Raw genomic sequence first — 27,536 nt, 5'->3', positions numbered from 1 at the left:
CCTAAAAAAGTAAAACCTATGCGATGATCAAAATTTCTAGCCATTGAAATTTTTACTCATAGTATCTTAGATTAGACCAATAATATGATGTAGATTTCAAGACAAAGGGAGAGACAAAAGGAAACAATAGAAATGAAGATACTTGATTGGAAAATGTTAATTTTGTTGGTATTCTTGTACAACATCGATTGCGGTTAGTTGTCTAGCTCACCTCCATCCAAGCTATCACTTAAACATTATTTAAATGTTCGTCCAATGTTTAGATGGGTTTCTAAAAGAGATACTGAGTTAGATTGATCACGCGTGTACACTTCTTCTGTTTCATTAGTATATCCGTCCATTACTCTTGTCTTCCTAAGTTTCTTCCTTTGAAAATACAGGCACCCTTTTGATGTTCAATTTTGGCAGCTGGAATGGTGCTAAGTTAAGTTATGGATCGGTAATTCTTAATTTTAAAGCTTATCATTAGTGAGTAAACGGGGGGTTCTAAAAAAGCCGGAATTTTATGAAAACAATTATCGATTTTTCGGTATTGAAAGGTCGACTTTCCGTACTGGTCGAACACTTTTTGCCTGAAATTTTGAGAAATTCTTTGCCGGTATTTCTTATGAAAGACTACCGGAATTACGGTTTTTTGAACCCTCGGAACCCGCCCCACAAAAAGCCTTTAGTTTATTGACAGCAAAATATACTTATTACTCATCTAACATTACAGGTTTTGTTGCTGTACCCACCAAACGGTCATCTGCTTCAAATATGACCTCTTCATCCGAGCATCAAAACACCATACAAGACCATCTAGAACAAGCTTACCAAAAGAATACATTGACTGGTGGACAAAATACAACCACTACAGTGAACGGCGCTGTACAAAAGAAACAATGGTTAGGTACATCTCCAGATATGATGGGTGGTAACCAAGGGATGATGATGGTTCCTATGCAACAAGCACGTGAGTAGTTTCCAGTCTCTTTATAATACAGTATTTATAAGTATTATAATTCCAGTATCTTCAAATATCACACCATAGATTCACTGGGTTGATATGAAACATGTGTCTTATATAAAACGGGAACACTTGAAACTAAAACACCCATAAAAATCATAAAGATTGTGAAAACATACTGAAGTTATTGGGTAAATAAAAACTTCTAACTAGCTGAGCGCGTTGCTTTAACAGAGTACGAGAGAGGGCTGTTTGAATGAGTCAAAGATCGTTTTCAAATTATTTTCCAGCAATCGATATGGGTATGATGAATGGTGGGATGATGCCGATGAATAATATGATGATGGATAATACAGCCGCCATGCAAGCTAACAGTAAGATATTCTTACATACGACAAACTCCATTTTTGCTTTGCTCAAAGGTTTTCCAAAAAAATCTCCAATGGAACGCAGACCACGTGGTAGCGTGGAGACTGGATAGACTTCAGCCTCCCCACTTTTGAGCAAATGAGATTTTTTTCTCAAATTCCTAGTGAATTTTATCTTATTTCGAGCCTTTGACCTCCCCACTTTGACGGTTTTTCAACCAGGCCTGGAACGGAGAAGAAATAAAATTTCCTTCTTGCTTTACTCGTTGAATGTGGAAGGCAATAGAATCTTAAACGTAAAATCTCAGTCTTGTGCAGCAATATACCCATCCATTCCGCATGCGGCCCAGCGGAACAACCATAAAAGTGGAGAAAATAAAGGATCTAAATGAGATAGAATTCGCCATGAATTGGAGAAAGTCTGCCTTCCTGCATTCCAACCGAAGAGACTTTTATCTCAAATATCAATGCAAAGAAATTATCAAGTCACAACCAAGAACCGATTCTGCATCAAAGATAAAAAAGTACCTGAAAGGTTTTGATTATATTCTTCTGATTTCCGAACCGAGTTAAGAGTTAATATAAATTTTGTTGTTTCAACGTTCATCTAACGTTATATGGACGTTGTGAACATTAGATAAACGTTGGAAAAACATTGTATGTCAGCTGGGAAAGTATTTCTTCATTCGCCACAGATTTCGGTCAAATGCAACAGCCAATGATGGTGGGAAATGCTCCACCACAGCAGACGAATCACCATACAGAAGCTGAATTAACCAAAGAAGACTCAGTGGATGAAGCTGTCAATCCACCAGGTAAAACACCAACACTAGAAGCGACCGTAGCTTGATGGTAGAGCATCCAGCTACGGTGCGCAAAGTCGTGGGTCCAAACCCTGCCAGGTTATACCATAAAGACTTCTTAAAAATTGTACTTGATGCCTCTCTGCATTAATGCTCAGCAATTAAGGGAAGGATCAAGGGTAAGTGGAGAGATCCAGGGAGAAAGAGTGGCCGCCCTCCCCCACCTTCGGGTAGACAGCTATCGAAAGAGTAGCCTTCGGGTCGCGTCCGACTGCGGTCGCAGGCTTACTCAGTGGAAGTGCCTTATAAAGACCGAAAAATAAGGAAAATCTTAAACTTTAGAGAATGTTGAATTGAAACGCAATCTCCTGTTTTTTGGATGAACCGATTTTTCATAATATGGATTCCAATTCTCGTGTATCCCTTCGGGGATTTGATGTATCCCGTCGGGGATTTTTATTTTCAAGCCCAAAAATTAATTCAAAGGAAATTGTAATGAAGCAAAAATTGTTGTATTCCCAAAGACATTATTAAGACTGACCCATTTCAATGGAGAAATTCATCAAATGACCATTTTTAGTAGAGTGAGGGCAAAAAATTATCATGAATTCGATTTTTCCAAGGCCAGATCGCAGTGGGGGCTAGTTTAACTTTTTGTTATGTTTTTGTAACCCTTAGAGAGACTTTGGAAGTTCAAAAACCCTTACCATTTCGAAGATATCTAGCATCTATTTTTGCCTAAGTACCCCAACCCGAAAATGAGAATGGGGTGTCTAAAAGGCCTTTTCAACCATTTTAACATTTTTTTATTTTTTGTTCACAAAAGTCAATGTCAGTTTGTCAATCATGGATCAAATTATGTCCGTCAACATTGACCCAGGTGAGCATTTTATATCAACTCATTTTTACTTTTTATCAATGAATACTATAAACTGTCAGTATTGATTTCACTCAGATGGGCACTTTATGAGACAGAAAAGGTGCGCGGTATGCAAGGAAATTCTTATAAGATGAATTTTGGGCAATAGAATGAAAGATTTAAGCTGGTAGATTCCATGCTTCTCAAATCAAATGATTTCCCTGTTTAAAGATTGACTAAAAAATGTTTCATGTTGCAGATAAAAAAAATTTTCCATTTTTTCTCTTAGAGTTGGATTTCCCAGCCACATTATCTACAGGTAAGGCGCATTACCATTTCAATAAACTAAAGCTACAATCATGGTTGAAATATATTGAGAATTCCGGTTATTTTAACGTTTTTCAAGATTTAACGCTCCGGCGAGAAAGTCGATTTTGGGCTATCTCTTTAATTTAATCGAATATTTTGATTTGGGAGGGGCTGGCAGACTTCCAGGCTATATTGTGAGCCTTGTTGGACTATTTTTGAACTTTTGGATCTTCAGATCCTAAGGTCTTCCTCCTAAGTCTTAAGTCTAGCTTTAAAACTCAGAGCTAAAACTCTACCCTTCGAACCTACTTTAGAGCACTTACAATTCGATTGTGGTTTTAAAACTTCCTGGGGAATTTCCCTTGTTTCTCAAATATTATGACCTTGATTGTAGTTTCTCATTAAGATATATGCTTAAATTTTCAGTGATTTACTCCCGGACATAGTGTTGGCCCCCCGGACAACGGGTCTTACCCCCGGACAAGCATCAGTTGACCCCCCGGACAAGGCAAATTTTGATGATTTTTCGCTATCCCCGGACAATATATCCTCCCCTGGGGTGTACAAACATTTTTTGGAAGAGCCCAATCAGAACACTTTTTGTGCTCCCAATCAATGGCAACTGAAGGAGTGTCACCACGCTGGTATGAGATCTAAGAAATGTAACTTTATGAAATTCCCTTACAGAAAAGAAACATTCTGCTGGTCATTGCAACATATTTTTGAACTTAGAAATTTATTTGCCGAATCTATTTATTTCATCAGATGATGGTGATCTTGTGGAACTCTTTGAAGGTGATATCATACGAAACAAAAAATTGGAGGTAACATAATTCATCTTAGTTTAATATGACAGGTCATCCATTACTATGAAAAGTGTATATTGCATCAAAATTACAGTTTTTTTTAAATACTTTGTACCACCTTTTTCGTTTTTCAGGTCGAAGTATCAGACATGAAAAAACCTTTAAACCAATTAAGGTTACGTGGTATAATACAAAGTAGTCGTTGGCCTCATGCAATTGTACCTTATCGTTTCCATGGAAACTTCAGTGAGAAAGGAAGTAAGTTGACCATCATCTCCGAGAAGATTCTAATTACTCCGCGCTGGCCTGTATTCACTCTTTAAAGGCTTTGGCTCCGTTTAGAGAATCTGCCCAGGTTCGCGGACCACTTTGATCTTTTTCATGCAGACTTAGGATGAATATGAAATAAGATTTTGAGCACAGTGATTGGCTAATGCAAATAAATTGCACCATAGTAAACTGAAAATTATAAACCCAGATCCAGACTCTGTTTGAGTTCGAAATAGGTGAAAGTTAACCGTGTATTAAAATCAATATGATGCTGTCTTCTTCTAAAGTGGAGTCTCCTTAACTCAAACAAATTGTATAGTTGATTCAGTTAACAATACCTTATAAACCTTACTCCATAACACGAAATTTCCTTAATTCAAGCAAATTTCAATGTCCTGTACGCGTTTTAGTTATTAAAGACTCAGCTATCTGTTTTCGTTTACTCTTAGAACAAGTGGTAGCATCAGCTATTAACATCATTGAATCAAAGACATGCGTCAATTTTAAACCGAAAAATGACAAAGATAAAAGTTTCATTGAATTTGTGCATGGTGGAGGGTAAAATAACATCTTGATCAAATCTTTAACTTCAACTTCGCGCACCATTTGACTTGATAAAGTTTACGCATGCGCTACCTTTCTGATATTGGAATGCAAATCATTTTAGGAAAACCAGTCAGTAAACCAGAAACATAACAAAATTAACAAAACAGTTTAGAGCCAGGATTTCCAGGCCAATGAAAGTTTTGAATACCAAGTAGGTATAGCATACCGCGACGAATTTAGAAAGAGTAACAAATCTGCACAAATTTATTCGTTTGAACGACTTGTAATCCCATCTTCCTTTGCATTAATTACTCTTGCACGTTAAAAAATTACAATACCAAAAGGAAGGACATAAATTCTCAGCACGGTTTTCCAATCATTTCGAAATGCACTGTGGGATTGGAACTCGTACAAATTTCTAGTTGAAATAATTATGACGTGTGCAACGCGGAGCCCTCTTGGTTTGATGTTTTATTTTCAACTGAGCATGATCCATTGTCTTTTTTTTAGGTGTGCTTCGAACGTCGGTCGACAAGGCGGTAAACAAAAAATCGTTCTTGGCACGCCATGTTTAATTGTTGGAATAGCGCTCCATCAATTGATACATTCACTTGGCTTCTTTCATGAAACCTCGCGAAGAGATAGAGATAAATTTGTTCGAATTGAATATGATGAAATTAATAAACGTAGGTACATCAGACACTTATAACGTGTTAAGAATAGACCTTTTCATAACGTACGAACATCACTTGCCTTGTTTTGAAATTATTGCCATGGTGATTAACTCCCAGCTGATTTTATTAAAACTACTTTCTATTCATAGAAAAAATCATTTTATGTCTCAAGGGACATAATCACCATGGTAATTGTTTGAATACGAGGCAAGTGGTGTTCATGACGTAATTTATGAAAAGGTCTATAATTGGTAGTTGGAGTCATTGAGTTTAAAATCCTGAAGGAGCTAGAAATGAAACTATTGGATTAGAAATGAATAATCAATATACTTCACATCTAAAACACGCGATCCGTATGGTTTCCACACGCTAGTTAGATTGATTCAATCAGTCAATTTAAATAAGCCGAAAATCTTAAGGATCCTGTTTTTCTTGTTCGCCCTCGGTATCCTCCAATACATAAACTCACTATTGACTTGGCAGCGAAGATATTATGTGGTACAGAAGTCGATACAAGTTACGCTATGAGATTCCCAAGCGAAAGTTTCAGAGGAAGCCGGATTCTATTACTGTATACCTTGATATTTGGGCATCACTTGCAGGGTTATTGTCTAAAATTGAAGCAAAAAACAAACGAAAAACATAAAGAACCCAGAAAATCTAAAATGTCAGTACGAGCAATTTGGTTGCAGGGGTAGCGTTTAAAATCGAAGAAAACAAAACATAAAAAACCCGGTGAATCTAAAATGTCGGGACGAGCAATAAGAGATCTTTCCATTGTTTCATAAGTGTAGATTACGTATAAAAATATTTTATTTCACTTTTAAGATATGTGGTATAATTTTCAAAGATATCGGGATCCCGGCAGAGACGAATCTTATGATAAGTTTTCGATTATGCATTTTGGAAGGTGAGATAGTAGAGGGCATTTTGTAAAATCGCATGACTGTTTTGTTAGAAGCACTTGTTATACATTTTTGGAAAGCTAAGGGGTAGGGGAATCGAAATTACTATGTTTCCAATTTTTTTTCGGACACTTTGGTGTGATTTTCGGACAAATATGACGGTCTCAGGCAAAAATCATAGGGTTAAAAATTAATGAAAATTTTAGCTCGAGAAAACGGAGACCTGTTGTATATTTTTGGAAAGCTCTCAAAAAATTAAGATTAGAGATATATTGCAAGTATAGGTGATTTCTGTACCTAACTCGAGATATTAACCCTTGAAAATCGTGTTTTTCAGCCAGAAACAGCTATTTTGTCCAGTTTTTGCGCTTTTTGAAGCTCAATATCTCGAGTTAGGTACTGAAATCACCTATACTTGCAATATATCTCTAATCCTAATTTTTTGAGAGCTTTTCAAAAATATACAACAGGTCTCCGTTTTCTCGAGCTAAAATTTTCATTAATTTTTAACCCTATGATTTTTGCCTGAGACCGTCATATTTGTCCGAAAATCACACCAAAGTGTCCGAAAAAAAATTGGAAACATAGTAATTTCGATTCCCCTACCCCTTAGCTTTCCAAAAATGTATAACAAGTGCTTCTAACAAAACAGTCGAGCGATTCCAAAAAATCGAACAAAATTCCCCCTACTAAGATAGAGCTCTGACAAAAATTTGGATGTTCTTAATTTTTTGAGTTTTAAATCTTAAAATTTTCTTAACTTCTCTTATTTTGGCCATTGAACCCTTAGGTTCTTATAAAAACACACCCCCTTTTCACAGACTCACTGTGGGAGTCCTTCCCATTGGAAAAATTGGCCAAAATATTGTTTCCAGTCGAAAATTATCCTCCAAATTTTGTCCCCACTGAAAATAATCATCATTCCAAAATATTATGCTATTTTTCCTGACCCCACTGAATTTTCTGACTTGCAAACAAAAGAAATTAAATTTACGGCCATAAAAAAACATGGGAATATCAATCCCCATCGATTTTCAATCCGTTATTTTTACCCCCACTGGCTAAAAGAATTCTACCGGGTCTGTGAGAAGGGGGTGTAAAAAATGTGTATTATCTCTATATTTCAGTTACGCATTCTCGTTAAACGGGGAGCGCACGGTAATTTCCAAATCGAACGCTAAAGAAGAGCTCGGTCGACGTTTGGATATGAGCACAGGAGACATCCAAAAAATTAATAATTACTATGATTGCAAGAAAGGAGATATCGGTATTACATCAAGCAAGGGCGTCAAAATCAATTTAAAGGCGGCCAAGGGTGGAAATAAGGGCGTGAATTCGAAGAATGATAAAGCTGACGATGACGATGATTATAAGGAAAATAACGATGGAGGTACTAAATAATAATTTTGCTGAACAAAAATCTTTCTTATCTTATGTTTTTTGTCTAACTACACGTTTTTTATAATAACATCCAAACATTTTGAAGCGTTTGGATGTTCTTAACTTTTTCAGTTTCAAGCCTCAAAATATTCTTAACATGTTCTTATTTTCACCATTTGGTGAGTGTTGTTGTTGCTTTTCCTAAGAAATCGGATGTTTTAGAGTCCGCAAACCCTTAATATGTTCTTAACATGTTTTGAACATTTTGGCCATCGAAGCCTTATGTTATTATACAGTTTGCTCTTATAAAAAAATCGTGTAGTAGGAACTGGAGTTTTCTAAAAGTGACTTTTGTGTTTCTAAATTTGGTTACGTCGCCAAATTTTGTATGTCTCATCCGATAGAGGATCGTATTTTTCTGATCAGCGAGGTTTACGGTTGTAATTAGGAACCGCCGTGGAGCCGGGCTACCAACGAATCTAAAGCCTGCTTTAATAATTCAAAATTATGAAAATTCAGACTCCCACCACAGCCATTTTAAAGGAATTATTTGAATTGGTGATTATAAAATTGAAATAATAGTTTTCTTCCCTTTTTTCAGAGCTGAAGGACAAATATTCGTTTTGTTTTAAACTTGGTGAATTTTGTGACAATGAAAAATGGGTTAAGAAACATTGTTTGAAAACATGCTGTAAAGACCGATACACGTTTTGCAAAGATTGGACGAAGAAACAGTATTGTTTCAAGAGTGAAAATAGAAGTTGGATGAAAGCTAATTGCCCGAAGTCCTGTGAATATTGTTAGAGAATTTTTTAAATATGTACTGGTAAACTTAATCAAATAAATATCTGTAACCCTATAGGGTTTATCAAGTACATTATTATCAACAAGCAGTATTTTGAATGTGTATTAATTAAGGAAAAAGAAAAATCCACCCTGAATATTAGGGATTCCCAACCACGTGCCCTGTGTACCCGGGAGGGGGGGGGCACTCCAGGTAAGTAACCTACCGGACGTGCGGTCCTTAAGGGTAGGTTTTTTGGACTTTGTAAAGTGCACTGTAAGGGTTGATTTGTGAGTAAGTGGAAAAAAGTGCACTGTAAGGGTGTAAAATTTGAGAAAATACCAGAGACTTCGAAATAAATTTCGAAAAATTGCACTATAAAGGTCGATTTTCAGCCAAATTTTTCCTGCACAGTAAGGGTCCGATTTTAAAGACCTGATTTTTGGCCAAACGTACGGTCGTTTTCAAAATCGAGTGCCCCCCGGGCCTGTGTATTATCAGATTTTTTATGCATACTGGTAGTGCCAGAAAATAATCTGCCATTGTACTTTCTGGCGTCTATCAGTAACGTAAATAAAGCCTGGGATAAACAAGGTTGAGGGATTCCAAAATCTTCTTAAAAAATAGACTATAGGAGAGAAAAACGAGCTTAAAAATACAAATCTGAAAATGCAGACAGAAGTTGTTGTGTGAAAAAAATTCTTTCGGTAAAATAAATCAAAATTTCTGAAAGATGAGCAGATTAGACATTTATATTCATGACCCTCAATAGTGGACTGGACATATGTATCAAAGTTATGTTTTATAACCATTTTTTCGAGGTAGAAAACCTACATATTCGAGAAAGCTAGTGGGTTTACCGGGGTCGCCAAAAGAATTGGAGGTTTTGTTCAGTTTCAAGGGATGAATCAACAGGCAAAAAATATCAAAACATCAAATCATTCTCTTACCCTTTGGAGGAGTATCAAATCTTTGAAAGGCACAAATGGACACTAGAAAATAAGCCCGGCGGAACCTTTGTAAAAGTGAGGAGCCTGAAGGCTCAAAATGAGATAAAACTCGCTAGGAATTTAAGAAAAAAAATCTCATTTGCTCAAAGCTGGGAAGGCTGAAGTCTCACCAGTCTCCCTGCTTCTACCGGGCCTAGAAAATCACACAGCTGGCACTCTCTACAGTACTTCAATCTTCAAGGGATCAAGAATTTTATTCGAATTAGAGGAAGATTTGAATTGCAGAGAGCAATTTAAACTACCTTCCAACGCAAGGGGACCAATACTATAGTTTACAGAAATAATTTATTAAAGAGAACTGACTTTATCTATTTCTTGTTCATGTATTTCAATTGATTTCAAACAAAGAAGTACAAAGAAAAACATCCTTAGCATGAAAGGTTGTAAATTTTAGCTGGTAACCAAGGCAACGGGGAATATTTAGTGCAGCAAATGGCGCGTCGTTTTGGAACACCATTATGATCCTTATCCATCCAAAAGTTGTTGGCATTATTTGACATGCAATTAGCTTTCCCCATTTTGGTAACCCAAACGGTCAACTTGTACGGATATGTTGGGATGCTTGCTGCTTTTTGATTGCAAATGTGGAGTTGGATATCACCATTGTTTAAATCCGATTGGCACTTACTTGCGACACGGTCGTTAGCGGCCGAACATGAGAGTCCAGTGAAGGATCCACAGGTCTTTTCATCCCAGTGTTTAAGAGTTTTGCTGTGAATTGTCTGGCCTTCCTTCAAGAAGCAGGCTAAATTACGACAGTTCCAGGGACCATTCTTCAGGAACCCAAAAGCTCCATTCGCCAACAATGGCAGAAGTGCAACGAAAGTGATTGTCTTCATTTTTCTGAAAGTAGATATGATATCTTTTATCATAAGATTCTTTATTTTGGTGAATATTTGGTAGCTTTGTAATAAATCCACAGCTATCAGAAACAGACAAAGTTTTCAAAAGTTACATGACAATTAGTTGACATTGAATTGATTATTGATTCTAGATTGTTTCTTAATAGATGAAAAGTAAGTCAGATAATGTTACCTTGTCTTTGTTGTGTTGGTATCTTTGTTATTCTTCCTTTTGTCTTGAGATTGCTTACTTATCTTACTCCACAACTTGTTGAGGTTGTTATGATTTTAAGTCAAATCTGAGTCTTATTTATACTGAATGAGTAATGAATGAGTCATTGATAGAAACTGACTTCAAAGTGAAAAAGATTTTAATTACTATTAAGATTTGAAGAAGCACGCTTTCCTCAAACTTTCTTGACGTAAGGTTCCAATTCAGTCCGCGTTAAGGAAATTCTGCTCAACTAAAGCAACGTGGTTGAAAGGTAAGATAAGGACATTGATCAAACATCTTTTGCACGTCATTCTTAACTAGTAACCAATCTTTTTTCGTTGTATTTATCTACAAAATCACCGATAGAAGAAGAAAAATAGCGAAACCATTTCAAAGGACATGGGATGGTCTAACTCCTTTATTACCATGTGCTTTTGTTAATGGAAAAGCAAAAAGAAGAAACCAAGATTGTCAAGATAAAATAATGCGGTTGGAAAATGTGCATAGACTGTTTTAATTGCTTCCTTTTTTCTTGTTAAACTTACATGGACGAGGTTAAAGTTTTAGAAGGAAGTTGTCCACAATGTTGAAGATAATCTGATTATATTATATTACAATAGCTAGGTGTCGCAGACTCGGTTGGAACCTTGCTCCACTTGGAAGTCTGGTCAAAATTCTGTCCCTGGTGGGAAAGATACCCTACTATTTAAGCCCCATGGGAAAATTGACTTTCATTTTCGAAATCCAATATAAGAGATTGCACAAACCATCCTCACTAGATATTTTGAGCTTGGAATAATAGAGTTTCTACTCCCATTGAGATTTTGATAAAAACTTTCCTTCGCACTGTGGGAAGAAGTTCTCCGGAGCTGTCAGATAGGGGTATATCTTTTTATGTACAAATTTTGCTTTACAGTTACAGATAACCTACACTTTAAGGCCTGTTTGATACTTTTTTAATATCAACTTGGCGGACTGAACGTTTTTAATATTTCTTTTAGACGAAACAATACACCTTTGCGACCGTAGTCGCGCGGCAGGCGTGTACCACTTGATTATTTAATTTACCAACCTAAACTCTATCCAATCCTTTTTTTACACTTTTTTCTATTGTCTTTATGTACAAATACTGGGACGATTTTAGGGTGGTAAAACGAACAAACAATGTCCACGCAGCAATTACCAGCTACGGTCGAAGAGGTGTATGATTCATAGATTCTAATGTTCGATAAAAAGTGGGTCAGAACGGGTGAAATTAGATAATTTTTTTCCCAAAACCAATGCTCAACCGGATCAGAGTTTCTTGGAGAATGTTGGCAATGCGCGAGCCAGATCTCCAAAAAACTGATTCTTAGAGCGACTAAATTTTAGCAAGAAAATTAACCTTAAGAGATTTTCACTTTTCACGGTTTTCGTACTCTTAAAAGAGACCCAAAAGGGAAAATACCCGTGAATCCTTTTAATCCTTGCTGTCTATTTGTTACCCCTAGAGAGGATATAGGACAAAATCCTAACCTTACTGTCCTCACCCAGCACCTATTTTGCCAAAGTACCCCCCCTGGGTATGCCTGAAGAATTAGTAATAAACAACCTGACGAAGCCCGATCGGACTATGCATACCCAGAATTGGATTGGGGACAAAAACATAGACAAGGCTTTATTATGAGAGGCGTTGTATCGAAAAGGAGAATACAAGAAAGCAGGAGTACACAGTTTTCGGAGGTGTTGTTGTAAAATTCATCACGCCTACCACATTTCGTCTACAGTCAATAACTGCTTTGACCTCTCGCATCATATTTTAATTGGACACAAGGCAGGCTTTAGAGACAACCAACAACATGATCTAATGAAACACAGTTACGAGGGTTTGAGCGAATAGGGATATCGTATCAGAACAATTAGATAAGAGATTGTTAATTTTAAAAGCCTCTTCAGAGTGAAAACAGCACCAAGAAACACCAAAAGGACATTTGCTACCTACAATATCCATTGAAATCATACCCATCATTGAAAGTCTCATCGTCAAAGATGCACGGGTCAAAATTCCACTGATGATAGACTAGAGCTGGCTTTGGAACCAGTCAGTATTGCAGCTGGCACACAACGTTGTTTCAACGTTCATCTAACGTTATATGTGCCAGCCGGGAAATAAATAGTTCCAGACGGACAAGGACTGCATGTTAAGGTTGAAATTAGTACCCTGAGTATCAGAGGTTAGGTTTTCAAAGAAAATAGTAACCTCTGAAGACAAATATTAGAAATTTTATCGCGCATGTGTCAATCTAATCACTGTAGAAAAAATCAAAGATGAAGAGCAAATATTACCATATTAATGTCTAGCAGACTGTATCAGTATGCAGTTTACTATTTACGAATTCCCCAGAAACCTCCAAGTGTTGTTGAAATGAGTTTATTTCGAAAGAAATCTTTTACATGATCCCCAAATGTATAACAGTAATTACTAAACTTTTAATTATGGAAATGTCACTTTAATTGAATCGAAATAATAGACAGACTTTATGTTATGATTCTCTATCACTGACTCTTTTTACAAAGCTTTGATGACTTTTTGTAAGTTGTGTTTTCAACGACGGGAATAAAAATATCGACTATGACGCTCATCCAAGATCTTGGATGGTCGTCATGGTTACTTTTGTCTTCGCTGATTGCGCGATGAATAGAATCTCGATTCGTCGGCACAGCGTAAATATATGATTTTGAGCTGTGCTTTTCACGGTATGAAATTAGGTCTATCAACTCTTTCTGCTTTTTTATTACTTTCAGAGTCGATATATTTCGTGACCCGGGTACATTCAAGTACTTTCATTAATTGATATCACATGTTAATTGAGGGAACTGTCTTATTCCATTAATTAAATAGGAAATAAAAAGAAAAAATGAACATTGCAAACAAAAGACTGTGACAGGATTGGATAATTAGACTAAACTGCTAATTATCATTTTTAAATGCTAAAAGTTAATTGAATACTTTGCATAATTATACCTCAATACCTTCTTTGCAGCCGTTAATTTCTTTTTAATTTTCGACTCATGGAAGCACATGGAAGAAATTAGACCACCCCTTCTCCTTTGAAATGGTTTCGCCATTTTTCTTTTCTTTCTGAATGGTTGATAAATACAATGAAAAGAAGTTTGATGACTCGACGAAGATGACATCCAAAAGACGTTTGATCAATATCCTTATCTTGAAATTTCAACCACATTGCTTTAGTTGAGCAGAATTTCCTTAACGTGGTTGTAACTGAATCGGACCCTTTACGTCAAGAAAGTTTGCGGAAAGCGTGCTTCTTCAAATCTTAATAGTAATTAAAATCTTTTTCATTTTTAAATCAGTTTCTATCAATGACTCATTCATTACTCCTTCAGTATAAATAAGACTCAGATTTGACTTCAAAATCATAACAACCTTAACTAGTTGTTGATTAAGCAATCTCAAAACAAAGGAAGAAAATCAAAGATACCAAAAACATCAATAAAGGTAACGACATTGAATTTTGAATTATCTGAATAAGATTTCATGGATTTATAATTTAGTATCAAAATATCACTTGTAAACATGATTGAATTTTGGAAGATTGTCCTTTCTATCATGATTATATCACATCTGAGCAACCCAGCTGGCACACAACATTGTTTTGGCGTTCATCAGACTCAACCATTGAAGCTTGGGGGAGGAGAAATAAATTGTAATATCAAAGATCAGCGTTTACTGCCAAATATTATTGCAGTGATTGTAGCTACCCAGCTGACACACAACGTTGTTTCAACATTAATCTAACGTTAAATGGACGCTGTGAACGATAGATAAACGTTGAAACAACGTCGTGTGCCAGCTGGGAAACTAATACATACACGTTTTTTTTTTAAGAAACTAGTTTTACCAAGCAGCCTCAATGTTTTTTAAAAAATCGGCCTTTTGAGCCTTAAATGTTTCTTACATGTTCCTAAACTTTTTGACATAATCAGCCTATTTTTCATGCAAAGATTGGAAGGTTCTAAAAAAACAGAGTAAAAAATGTTATTTTCTCATTCTCAGCCTCAGCATGTTTCTTAGATGTTTCTTAGTTTTTAGGCATTCTGAGTCTCATGTTTCTTAAAAGTGTGTTTCTTAAAAAAAAACAACGTGTATTCACAAAACAAAAAAAAGTCCGAAAAGATTCATTCTGACTTCAAGATTTTTTATGTCAGAATGAATCATTTCCGACTTTCTTTTGTTTTGTGGTTTGTAAAATTATCGGCTGGTTATGGATGATACATATTCCTTTAATACATTTTTGATTCTGGTGAATTAGCCTCCGTCTCGGAAGAGGACTGGGCCCAAATTTGCGGACGTTTTCACAGTTCCACTTTCGTTTTCGGCTATGCGACAGCGTTTTCAAGCAGAAAGCAGAGGAAATCTGTGAAATTATGGCAGGGAATGCTAACCTATTTTTCCAGTGTTTCTCAAGATTAGAGCAAGATTATTGTTCTAGAAAGTTCATAAAGGCCTAATAGTTTCAGATTAGTATGATTTCATCAGAAAAAACATTTACATCAAAGCTCCTTATTGATATGTGAAGGCTACCAAAAATAGCAATGTCCTCCATCAGAACAACTTTAACATAAGGGACAAGGACAGTCAAGAAGTCTACTTCTTTGTTGAAAATTTGCACAAAATACTTAGAGAAAATGGTACTATGGAAGCCCATTCTATACTCCTAAATGATAGTTGAAAGATCAGCAGTTGAGAGGGTTGATTAAAATAGAACTCAAAGCACACAATAAAGTATACATATATATTTGTCCAGAAAGAACTGGTATGTTGTTTGCTTTGTTTTGGTGTTTAAAAATATGTACTTATCAGTCCTAAAAAAATACAAATTTGAATATGATGAGGGCAGCGAGTCTGGTTAAATGTTACTATATTTACAAGAAAGGATTACTGAAAAAATACTACTGTATGTACTACTGATGAACTAAACTCAAAAACTAAAACTTTACCATAAATTTACATTACGACAATTTAAAAATCTATCTTTAATAGCAACAAAGAAAAAAACATGGCTCAAAGTTTTAAACTTAGAGCTAGTCAGAGCTTCAATCCACAGATTCAGTAGGTATAAAGCTTTCAAAATTTGAAAACAGACACTGCATTGGTGTTACTACAAGACATACTATCCACACGGTTTTTTCGATTCATGAAAAAAATAAAGTATTTATCAAAAAAGGTTCTCTTTTTTTTTGGTAATCAATTCCAACAAACAACAATCAATATAACAGTTTTTTGAAAACCATCCCACAGTGTAAACATTATCAACCAACTAAACCCACACCGCCAAAATTGTAAAATGAGTCAATATAATTTCTATCAACAATTTCTCGTAAAATGTTTTTTTCCAACATTCTGATACCAATCATGGCTGGAGGCATCATGTGTAGAGTGACTGTGTGGCATTTCATTGCTTTTAATGATCACAATACCAAACATCAACCAAACAAAACTGACGCCAAGCCAAATCTGGCGATTAAAAATTTCCATGAAAATTATAATTGAAACTTATCTCGTAAAATGCTTTTTTCAACATTCTGGAGGTGTTCAAAGATAGAGCTATCATATGTAGAGCCAAGCAATACATGAAAAGTCATTTGCTATCCCATTTGCCATGAGATATATGAGTCAACAAATCAAACAAAAACCAACAAATCATGTCTCTTCACTTTCTAGTAGGGGGAAATTTGTTCGTTTTTTTGAGGTCGCTCGATTTTTTTAGTCAAAGCACTTGTTATACATTTTTGGAAAGCTAAGGTGTAGGGGAATCAAAATAACTTGGGTGCCAATTTTGTTTCGGACACTTTGGTGTGATTTTCGGACAAATACGACGGTCTCGGGCAAAAATCATAGGGTGAAAAAGTAATGAAAATTTCAGCTTGAGAAAACGGAGACCTGTTGTATATTTTTGGAAAGCTCTCAAAAAATTAAGATTAGTGATATATTGCGAGTATAGGTGATTTCAGTACCTAACTCGAGATATTGAGCTTCCGAAAGCGCAAAAACTGGACAAAACAGCTGTTTCTGGCTGAAAAACACTGAAAAACACTGTTTTTAAGGATTAATATCTCGAGTTAGGTAAAGAAATCACATATACTCGCAATATATCACTAATCTTAATTTTTTGAGAGCTATCCAAAAATATACAACAGGTCTCCGTTTTCTCAAGCTGAAATTTTCATTAATTTTTCACCCTATGATTTTTGCCGGAGACCGTCGTATTTGTCCGAAAATCACACCAAAGTGTCCGAAACAAAATTGGCACCCAAGTTATTTTGATTCCCCTACCCCTTAGCTTTCCAAAAATGTATAACAAGTGCTTTGACCAAAAAAATCGAGCAATTTTACAAATTTCCCCCTACTATTTCATGTCACATCGTGTTTATATGGGGTATCAGAAAGCCAATCCACAAGAAGAGCCATCTTCCTTTATTATGGAGTGTTCCAAAACTATTGGTAGGTTGTTTGGAAGTAAAGAAACCCACACAGTTTGCTTTATTTTGAAGATTTAACTTGAAAACAAACTGCATCTTTCCAGTAGAAACTCATGTTTCAACCTGCTACATAACATTGGTCAGTCGGGTCGGCTACTAACATGTAATAGTTTTATAATAGCTGAGCTTGAGAATCCGTAGGCAGAAGTTGTAACATGTATTATGTGTATAATTATGTCAGTCGACTTGAATCATGATACATTACTCACATTTCACTGGATGCATTTTCGCTGTGAAATTATCCGCAAAATTTTCTGACCGCGTTCTGAGACGGAGGCTAATACACTTACGATTGGATCGCATGCATTACAAAAATCAAAAAATAGTGCAAGTGGTAGCCTGTATCAAACTCTTCTTTGCTGACTGAAAAGATGACGCGACACACGGCAAGTTTTTCCAAAAAAGAAAAAACAGCCGTGGGTGGGGTGGTACAGGCTATGCAAGTGGCTACAGAGTACGAAATTAATATCTGTGAGTTCGTTGCAAGGCCACCAAATCCTAACAAACAAATGAATCTTAGAGCATTCTCTTACATTCTTTTTTCAGAAAAATGAAGACAATCGCTTTCGTTGCAATTTTGCCATTGTTGGCGAATGGAGCTTTTGGGTTCCTGAAGAATGGTCCCTGGAACTGTCGTAATTTAGCCTGTTTCTTGAAGGATGGTCAAACAATCCACAGCAAAACTCTTAAACACTGGAATGAGAAGACCTGTGGATCATTCAGTGGGCTCTCGTGTTCAGCCGCTAACGACCGTGTCGCAAGTAAGTGCCAAACGGATTTAAACAATTCAAATCTCCAACTCAATATTTGTAAACAAAAAGACGCAAGCATTCCAACACATCCAAACAAGTTGACCGTTTGGGTTACCAAAATGGGGAAAGCTAATTGCAAGTCAAATAACGCCAACAACTTTTGGATGGATAAGGATCATAATGGCGTTCCAAAACGACACGCCATTTGCCCGGGGGGGCAGCTGGGTAAAAGGACCGACGGGTATGTGCGGGTCCTAAGGGTACCTTTTCCAATATGTTTAAAATGCACTGTAAGGGTCGGAAAAACTAGAGATGCACTGTAAGGGTAGAAATTTCAGAAAATTCTTGAAAAATCTAGATATTTTGACCAAAAATGCTAGAATTTTGACCATTTTTTGCACGAAAGGGATCGCAAATTTGGGGGAAAATGCACTCTAAGGGTATGATTTTCACTGATTTTTGCTGCACTTTAAGGGTGCAATTTTAAACGCCAATTTTTGGCCCGCACATACCGTCAGTCCGCAAACCCAGTGCCCCCCCGGTGCCATTTGCTGTACAAAGTTTCAGCCAATGTTGCCATGGTTACCACTTCAAATTTATAACCTACCATGCTAAGGACTTTGTATGTTTTCTTGTAAAAGCTTTTTTTTAATAAGAGAAGAAATAGATGAATGAGAATTTTCATTTGTAATTTCACTTATAAGTACTCTCTGCAGACACTGACATTTAAAGGGACATAAAAGTAGTAAAATGTAAACATTGCGTGAACCACGTGTCATTAAAGAGAACAATTAAAATTACGTATCCAAAACAAACTTGTAAAACAATTGAAACAATCAAAATTAACCATATTTGCGGAACGACCGTTTTGAGGGCGCGAAGCGCCCGAAAGGGAGTGTAGCATCCTTTCCACTGACCTTTATATAACCCTGGACCAAACAATATCTGCCATCTTTGATTGGAGTTTTTTTAGAATTGGTACCCAAGGAGAAGCCATTGCAATGTTAAAAATTAACGTCTAACGCCGCTACATCATCAAAAGAATTTTTCCTATTTATACTTTTATATATATATTGCACTATAAAAAAAAACCCCCAAAAAGTGGGCCACACACACAAAAAACAACCTGAAAAGACCAGAACGACAAGAAACTGAAAAGACTCGAAAGATAAAAGTAAAATAATAGTCTATAAAATGTTTTCTGGGGTGAATATTTTTCCCCGTGATCCACGTAAACACCTTACGGTTGAACGCAAAAGTGAAAAGCAAATCAATGTTCTCAATTTATTCGTCACGATTGACTGAGGAACCTTTCGCTTGTCGGCCAACAACTCGGATAGTCGTTGATAGAAACGAATGCATTCCACGCCCATTGCACCGTTAGCCGCGAAAACGATTGGTGTGAATGTTCCATTTTCGGATTGTCGAACGCGTTCTCCGTACATACGCTTCTTCTCGTTTTCGTTCGTTTTCAAGCAGTTCTCAACTTTGGAATTGATGTGTCGCTGAGCAAAAAGGTTAAAAACCCTTACGTCAAAGAATGCTCGTTGACCATGCGTCCAAAAGTTAAGTGCGCTAATATCAAGTCTTGCTTCTCTGCTTTTGTTAGCTTGATTCGGGAGATCTTCATTACCGATGGGAAGCAAGATAGGTTCTTTTCGTACGTCGACGCAAACTTCGTTTAGCAGCTTTGCTGTGATGTCACGAATCTCGTTGTGACGCAAAGTTATGAAGCCACCCTTCTTACACGAGAGGGCATGAGCAACATCGAATTTCGCTCCACACGGACAATGTGTCGGGATTCTATCTAGGGGCCAATCGTATCGAATACGTATAGCGTCCCAGAACTCTTGTTTTGATAGTTCGTAACCTTCGTCTTTGATCGGAAGCACCGTCAGCCAGTTTGAAACCCCCTTTTGGTTGAGAGTTTCCATCTTTCGTTTGGTCGATTCATCGGATTCGTCCAGAAGTTGTTGAAGTTTGCCTTGATCTCGTAGATCTCGTTCTTTGCGAAGCTGACTTCTGGACTTTTGATTCTCGTCATTCGAACCCAGAATCTGATTTTGAAGAGTTGTTGTGGCGTTCATCGAGTCTTGAAAGTTGCTTTCAGCTTCTTCTTCGAAGATCTTTAGTCCCAAGCCACCAAGACGTGGTGGTAATGACAACATGATGCGTTCTTTATCGTTGATGATGTGACCACCAACCAGAGCAGGAATCAGCCGATGTCTGACCACTTCGTCAACTTGCTTGATTTCTTCGGATATACCCGGGATCGTTCTCAGGAAATACGTCAGCTTGTGTTGATAGCTTGTAACGTAAGCAGCATATGCCGATTGAGGATACGTGGCGGCTATGTCAGCAAGGAGGATGATTTCATCCTTCCACTTGCTGATCTTTTCGTTGATGTAGTTTCGTTTGTTTTCGTCTGTCCCAATGACCGCGCCTAGATGACGTTCACCTTCAGTGGAGATCTGAATCTGTGTACCTGCGAATACTTCGGTTGCTTCGGTGAGCTTGGTTTCTTTTACTATCAGCCAAGATTTCGATGGTTGCGGGAAGTATCCGTATGCAGGGCCAATTTCAAGGAGAAGGTCCCACCATTGTTTGAGTGACTGGATGTCTCCTGCTGCGGTGATATCGTCTGCAAAACCCACCATCTTGTTGTGTTTGTCGGCAATCGCCATCAGCATGATATTCATCATGGGGGTTATTCCCAAAGCGTAGATGGCCATACCAAGAGGATCGCCTTGAGTTGTGCCTTCTCTGGATTTGAGTTCCAACCCTCCGATGACAAACAATCTTGCAGGATTGGTGTAGCAGTTGGTGGTGTATGTAGCGATCTCAGGGCAGATGTACTTGATGTTATGTAATAGCACACCTCTATTAAGATTGTTGAACGCGTTTGCTGCGTCCACCAGAATTACTGCATCTGTATTTTCGTTGGAATACATCTTCCGCATTGCGTGTATTGCAGCTTCACTTCCTGATTGACGCCCGCACATCTGCGCTTTGTTGGTTGCTTTGACGACGTCTTTGGAGAAAGCTGACATGACAACCTTCCCCATAATTCGCCTCAGGACCTCAGGACGCCTCATCAAAAGAATTTGAGTAAAAGTAGACCTAGCGCTCTCGATGCATTTACACCGCTATCGAGTAGTGCCGACATTAGGGTACCAATTTTCAAAAAACTCCGATCAAAGATTTTGCTTGGCTGGGATTGAGAAGCTTTGTCCAGGGTATATAAAGGTCAGTGATCCTTTCTCTAGATCTGGGCGTGTGGCGTAAAAAATTTGTATATGCACGAAATTTTCAAAAAAAATCGTCCGGTGACATATCGACTTTGCTTCGTGTTGAATGGGATCAATTTTCTGTATAGCACTATTAAAAGTATCTGTTTTGTAAAAATATTTATTGCAATAGAATATGATTGATATCAAAAGTATTATAAAGTAAGACTTTTGATTAAAATTGCAACTTTTGTACAATTAATAGTAAGAGTGTCAAAGCTTTATCTCCTTTGCTTTTTTCCCGCTTGTTCCAGATCTGCGTTTCATTTTCAAAACAACAAAGATGGCCCTGAAAACCAACGAATCTCTTCGGTTTTTGAGGTGCATGCATTAACCTTTGGATTGATTATGGCCCATTGAAAGGTAAATCTTCAGTTTTTTTCACCTTTATAGTTTCAACTACCTTTGGAATGTTACATTAGTACTTTTTCTTTGTGTTGACTTTTTTGTATTAAATTGGATTTCATCTCATCATAAAACAAAATGTTTTTTTCTCGGCCATGTGTTTCATGGATATCATATGGCCATCTTTCCACAGGCTTATTTTTTATTTCGTGTGTTTATTCAATTTTACTCTAACTATAATTATTTTCATCTCTTTTCTCTGTCTTCAGGGTTCAGGTCAGCAGTGTTTCAGAGTTTTGGTGGGTGAACGTGCACAACAAAGAAGCAGCATAAAGCCAAAATATACATAGCATTATGACTGTATAAACAGATTGTGATTGATGGAGAATAATAAAAATGGTCCTGACCTGCTGAATATAAATTGTGCCAATTCCATGTTATTCCGTGCAATGTTTACGAGACAAAAGAGAAGACTGTACTGGAAAGCAGAATCAAAATGATAATTACTAGTTGCTATTTTCGTCATTGAAGATTTCTTCAATATTTATTCGATAATGAATGGAATCATTTTGATTTGCCTTGATTGATTGTTGATTCCATTATCGCTTGCTGACTCTCGAGAGATTTTTGTTTAACATTGGAGCTTGATCATCATCAAATTAGAATAATGCCGATTTATATTTGTACGATACAGTAAAGTGATAACAAAAGCATGATTGATGACTTTAGCCCAAAAGACAACTTAAATGATAAAAGTACCGATATGTTACTTTTGATGCTAGCTCGAATATATTTTCAAACAAGATATCTTTTACAAAAAAGTGTTTTTTACTGGCAAATCAACTTATATTTTCATAACTCTTTGACTTGTTGGGATTGGGTTGTGCTTCATTGTCTAATCGCACGATGAGTTATTTTTTCTTATTTGGCACCCCTTCATAGAGAGGAATTAATCGTTGTAGATAACGCTTGTTATTATTACCGCCTAATAAATAGTATAATGGCATTACTTTAATATACTTATATGAATTGTAGAAGTTTTTGAATTTTATTCTGCAAGGCAAGGTTCTTGAAAAAATTAGTTTGGACTGGTTTGGATTGATTTTATAAATGAAACATTGGGAACATCTTTTTGCCGAACACACAATATCGCAAAAATAGACACAAAAAGACAAAATTTCATCACGCAAAAAATGTCACTAGTCTTGATAAGTTACTGGAAATTATTGCTAGGCTGCTGATTCCTTTTCGGAAAATTGATACTACATTTGAAGTGAATGATATCATAAAGAGGTAGCACATTTTAAGAGATTGTATACTAGGTTCTAATGGCTGAAAAGCTCAAGAACTTCTTTCAAACTACGCACTATTTTCTTTTAAATTTTGAAGGGAAATGTATAATATAATTTTTGAATTGTTGATAAATTTGTCTTTGTAAAAGTTTTATAGAGAGCTAAGTAATTGTTTCAAAAACTCACAAAAAGGTGGGATAAAAGTCTTTTAATTTGTTCAGATAAACTACCAGCCTAAAGCCTAATGTAATATCTTTGTTGTTGGTCATTCAGCCATTGCACAAGAAACATTTGTGTTCTTTTTTGTCACTTGCACTCTTTTTTATAAGAACCAGTAAATATTTTTAAAAGTTTGGCTGTCCTTTTTTGCACTTTGAGCCTGAAATTGTTTTTGAATTGCTCAAAACCCAACGTATTTAATTTTTGAGCCTCGTATTGTTCTTATAAAATTCTTATAAAAAAGAAAGAGTTGAGTTGGAAAACATTATCAATAAAAGTTTGACTTATAAAAATAATTTGTTAGTGTCGAAATTTCTTCGCTTTGCGAAAACGGAACGGTCGTTCCGCAACCCCTTGACTTTGTATGTTTTCGATACATATTTGTTTTGATTGCGGAACGACCGTTATGAGGGCCTGAATAGGGAGTGTAGCATCCTTTGGCAAGATCCGCATACGCGGGACGTAAAAAATATTGTATATGTTCGGAGAGCTGTCTCGAAAAGTGCTTGACAACGATGGACGATCGAGAAGTGCTTGACAACGGTGAAAAATGTCGACTTTGCTCTAAGGAATGATACGATTTAAGCAGTGAAAAGAAGCATCTATCTCGTAAATTTTACTGGAAATTACTTTTAGAAAAACTTTATTTTTGTTTCTATCATTTTATGCAAAAAAATTAAACTTTTTTGCAAAAAAGTAAAAAGTAACTGAAATGATATCCAGTTTGATTCACACGCTTGTGAATCATAAACAAGAAGCCCGTTGGGCGTGAAGGCCCAGCGAAAAGTAACGTGTTGAAAACGAGCGTGCAAAACAGCAAATATATGACCATGTTGATCAAAGACAGGAAAAATATTTTCAAAGTCACCGCAGTACTTCTCAATAGTTAGACGCTTGAAACTTTATTGAATGGTCTCCATTCCAACCGGGTCTACAGGCGCAGGTTCACGGTTGAATACTCTCGGGTACCTAATAGCGGGGGGGTTTGGAATAAGCGGGGGGGGGGGAGGTTGGAAAAAATCTCAAAACTTAATAAGCGGCAGGGGTTGGAATAAAAATGTCCTAGGTGGAAAATTTCCATAAATTATGCGCGCCCATAGAAAAATATAAAAAATACCCGCAAATATATAGTGAGTGGGTGCTTTTTAACCAATTAGGTGCACTCACATATGCAGGGAGAAATATCCATGCAGGCATGTTAGTTGGACCAGACTGTAAACCAAATTAATCTTTAAAAAACTAGACGGTGAAATAGTTTACAGTCTGCATATCCAGGCCAATAAAATTCATGTGGTTAATGTGAGTTAACAGTTTAATGTGACAGATCCAGAAATGATCATTTTCACTGTTCATGCGTTGCAATATAGTTCAAATTTACCCATGAGCTGCATTTTCGTGTCCATTAACAAATTCCAGAATCAGTTTATACTTTTTAAACAATAAATAATTATGTGAGTCGAGTTTGAAAAATCAAGCCACCGATCGTTTAATGCGACAGATCCAGAACAGAAATGGCCATTTTATTTCATCATCATCATCATTGCTCGACCGCAGTCGAAACCATTTTTGAAAAGACCATTTTATTTAATATACGTAGAATCATGAAAAAAGTCCCAATCTTGTTCAAATTTACACATTGAGCTGCATTTTAGTCTCCAATAACTTAATTCCATAATCAGCTTACTTGAAATAATTCTGTGTCGAGTTTGAAAAATCAAGCCACCAATCGTCAAACGAGACAGAACCAGAAATAACCATTTTCACGCGTAACATCATGGAAAAAGTTCCAATCTTGTTCGAATTTACACACGAGCTCCATTTTAGTGTCCATTACCAAATTCCAGAATCAGTTAACTTGTAATAATTATGTGTTGAGTTTGAAAATCATACCACGCACACGTCCCAACACTGTCACTGACTGTTGTTTTGGTAAAACAGCGACATATCCAGAAGTGACTGTTTTCTTGTATCGCATCAAGAAAAAAGTTCCAATCTTATTCAATTTTACACATCAGCTGCATTTCAGTTTATTTATTTCTATATCGGAAGCCATTATTTCCTAAAAATAAAATCTTTTTGAAAACAAGAAGCTAAAAAATGAAGGTGATTTTTAGGTAGAATTTTCACTCATAAAACTTTATTAAAACTTGAGCAAAGACTATAAGATATGACAGAATGTTGAAAAAGGTTTATAAAGAAAAATCATTACAAAATTTCTTTGGTTTGAAAGTCTCTTGACCACTAAAGCAAAGAAAATGTTCAAGAAAGTATGAATCAACCTCCTCGCTTCGACCGCCATCTTGTTTTGTTTTGAAAATTGTTTTGAAGGAGCGCGGAATCAGAAAATATATCTTTTATAGCCAGTATCCGACTTTAGCAAGCTTTTCCCTCTCCAGACGGCAAAATTAAAAAGTGTGTTACTGGTTTTAAGCGCCGTTTCTACCAAAACGGACGGACAGACAGCGGAAAGGATGATGAGGACGGAAAGTTGCAAATGAAAGGCCCTATCGCTAGCGCTGGGCCAAAAAGCAGCTGAAATTTGTTTTAAAAAATAAGTATACCCTGCTCGCCAAAACTACTTATATGATTTAAAGGCGTTTTAATAAAAAAGTGTATGTAGTTTAAATCACCACCCTTCTAAGTTTTTTAACCTCATGAAGCTTCTGGTTATTTTTTTTGTCATTAACTTTTTTCGAAAGGCACGAACTTTTTTCAAAAGGCACGAACTTTTTTCGAAAGGCACGAACTTTTTTCAAAAGGCACGAACTTTTTTCAAAAGGCACGAACTTTTTTCAAAGGGCACGAACTTTTTTTTCAAAGGCACGAACTTTTTTTCGAAAGGCACGAACTTTTTTTCGAAAGGCACGAACTTTTTTTCAAAAGGCACGAACTTTTTTTCGAAAGGCACGAACTTTTTTTTCAAAGGCACGAACTTTTTTTCGAAAGGCACGAACTTTTTTTCTAAAGGCACGAACTTTTTTTTCAAAGGCACGACCTTTTTTTCAAAAGGCACGAAGGGCACGAAGGCACGCAAGGCACGAAAAAAATAACACTCGATATCTGTAAAGCCCGAAGGGCTACAATCATGGACTTTAATGTTTGAGAAAAACACTGGAAAATGCTCTGGAAAAACCATGGAATGGTCCCCCCTTCCCCCCCAGTGGCAATGTTTAGTGCGAACGACCTTCCCACCAACTTTTCCAATGCCCTTCAACATTGCCACTGGGGGGAAGGGGGGGGGGGAAGGAGGGTTGTCTCACAATTTTCGTCCATGATTGTAGATAGGCAACTTTAAGCTTTCTCCAGCAAAAAAAAGTGAAGCAAAAATTTGACTTTTTAAATTTCGTGCCGATGGATAGGATCTAGCATTTTAATCGTTTTCGGAGCGCGAGATCAAAAAAAGTAGGCTGCAAACGCTATTTCACATCTCTCAAACCGGTAAAATTGCATATTTTAGTCACGTGACTTGGATGAGGACGGAAAGTTGCAAATGAAAGGCCCTATCGCTAGCGCTGGGCCAACAAAGATGGCGGTTTTTATCGACAGGATCCTGCCAATTTTTTTTAAGCTGAAAGTCATCTTTTGCTTGTAAAATGACAAATGACGTTGCTATTGTTCACAATATTAGAAATTTTACTCGAGTATCATTCTTGAGGTTTTTTACCACTTCCTCTGGGAGAGGTGAGAGCTGTCTTATCCTCTACTTGCTGATGTGGCTGTCAACTGAAATTTTCGATAAAATGGTCTTGTGGTTGTTTGCATAGACATTGTGGCATCCAAACTTCATGGCACTTTTTTGTGATAATTGATTGGAGTCAGTTGGAGTAACTATTCCTATTACATCCATTAATTTCATGGAAAACTGTTCTTGTGACTTGATCAAACCAAATATCAACTGCAACAGTCAAGTCAGATTTAAAACAACATTCGGATTTCGAAATATCTTAACTTTTTAGACACTATAATTTTATTGGAATTATGTCATGGTTAAACTTAACATTCAGCGGATATTGTTGCCAAACAATGATTTTTTGTCACGTTGTCAGCCAATACACTGACTGTTCAACTATTTGAGTAACACTTTTACAAAAAAGATCATACGCCATTGAAATATTTGCTTCGGTGATTGTGGTGGTCAGTAAAATTCGTTGAGGAGGAATGGTGTGAAGAACAACATTTAGACTTCGAATTATTTTAACTTTTAGACTTTACAACGTGAAGAACAGACACATTATTTTTTAATTATTCTTCATGAAACGAGAAAGACTTTGTGGTTTGAGATCAAGCAAATATTACACCATTATTCCCATCCAGATTCGATAAAATATGATTCGATATTAAGTTGAAGTTGGTTTGATATTCTACGTTTGACGTTTGATATT

General features: G+C 36.5%; 3 protein-coding genes across 3 annotated transcripts in view; 1 reads left to right on the top strand and 2 right to left on the bottom strand.

Annotated features, from left to right (window-relative positions):
* Window positions 1–27,536, bottom strand: part of LOC136808480 (uncharacterized) — a 209,915-nt gene that overhangs the window by 15,640 nt on the left and 166,739 nt on the right. The window lies entirely within an intron of this gene.
* LOC136808472 (zinc metalloproteinase nas-13-like) lies at window positions 35–8,741 on the top strand. The gene is made up of 13 exons (XM_067065002.1): window positions 35–193; window positions 716–952; window positions 1,237–1,320; window positions 2,010–2,129; window positions 2,944–2,997; window positions 3,266–3,295; window positions 4,051–4,109; window positions 4,226–4,349; window positions 4,811–4,919; window positions 5,418–5,593; window positions 6,410–6,491; window positions 7,614–7,876; window positions 8,468–8,741. Exons 1-13 carry the CDS (start codon window positions 133–135, stop codon window positions 8,668–8,670), a joined length of 1,602 nt encoding a protein of 533 aa, XP_066921103.1. The 5' UTR covers window positions 35–132; the 3' UTR covers window positions 8,671–8,741.
* LOC136808504 (uncharacterized) lies at window positions 19,199–21,076 on the bottom strand. The gene has a single exon (XM_067065031.1). It carries the CDS (start codon window positions 21,074–21,076, stop codon window positions 19,199–19,201), a length of 1,878 nt encoding a protein of 625 aa, XP_066921132.1.

Source organism: Clytia hemisphaerica, unplaced genomic scaffold, assembly GCF_902728285.1.
Source record: "Clytia hemisphaerica strain Z4C2 unplaced genomic scaffold, Clytia hemisphaerica genome assembly, whole genome shotgun sequence".
Taxonomy (NCBI): domain Eukaryota; kingdom Metazoa; phylum Cnidaria; class Hydrozoa; order Leptothecata; family Clytiidae; genus Clytia; species Clytia hemisphaerica.
This window is presented reverse-complemented; position numbering and strand designations above follow the sequence as displayed.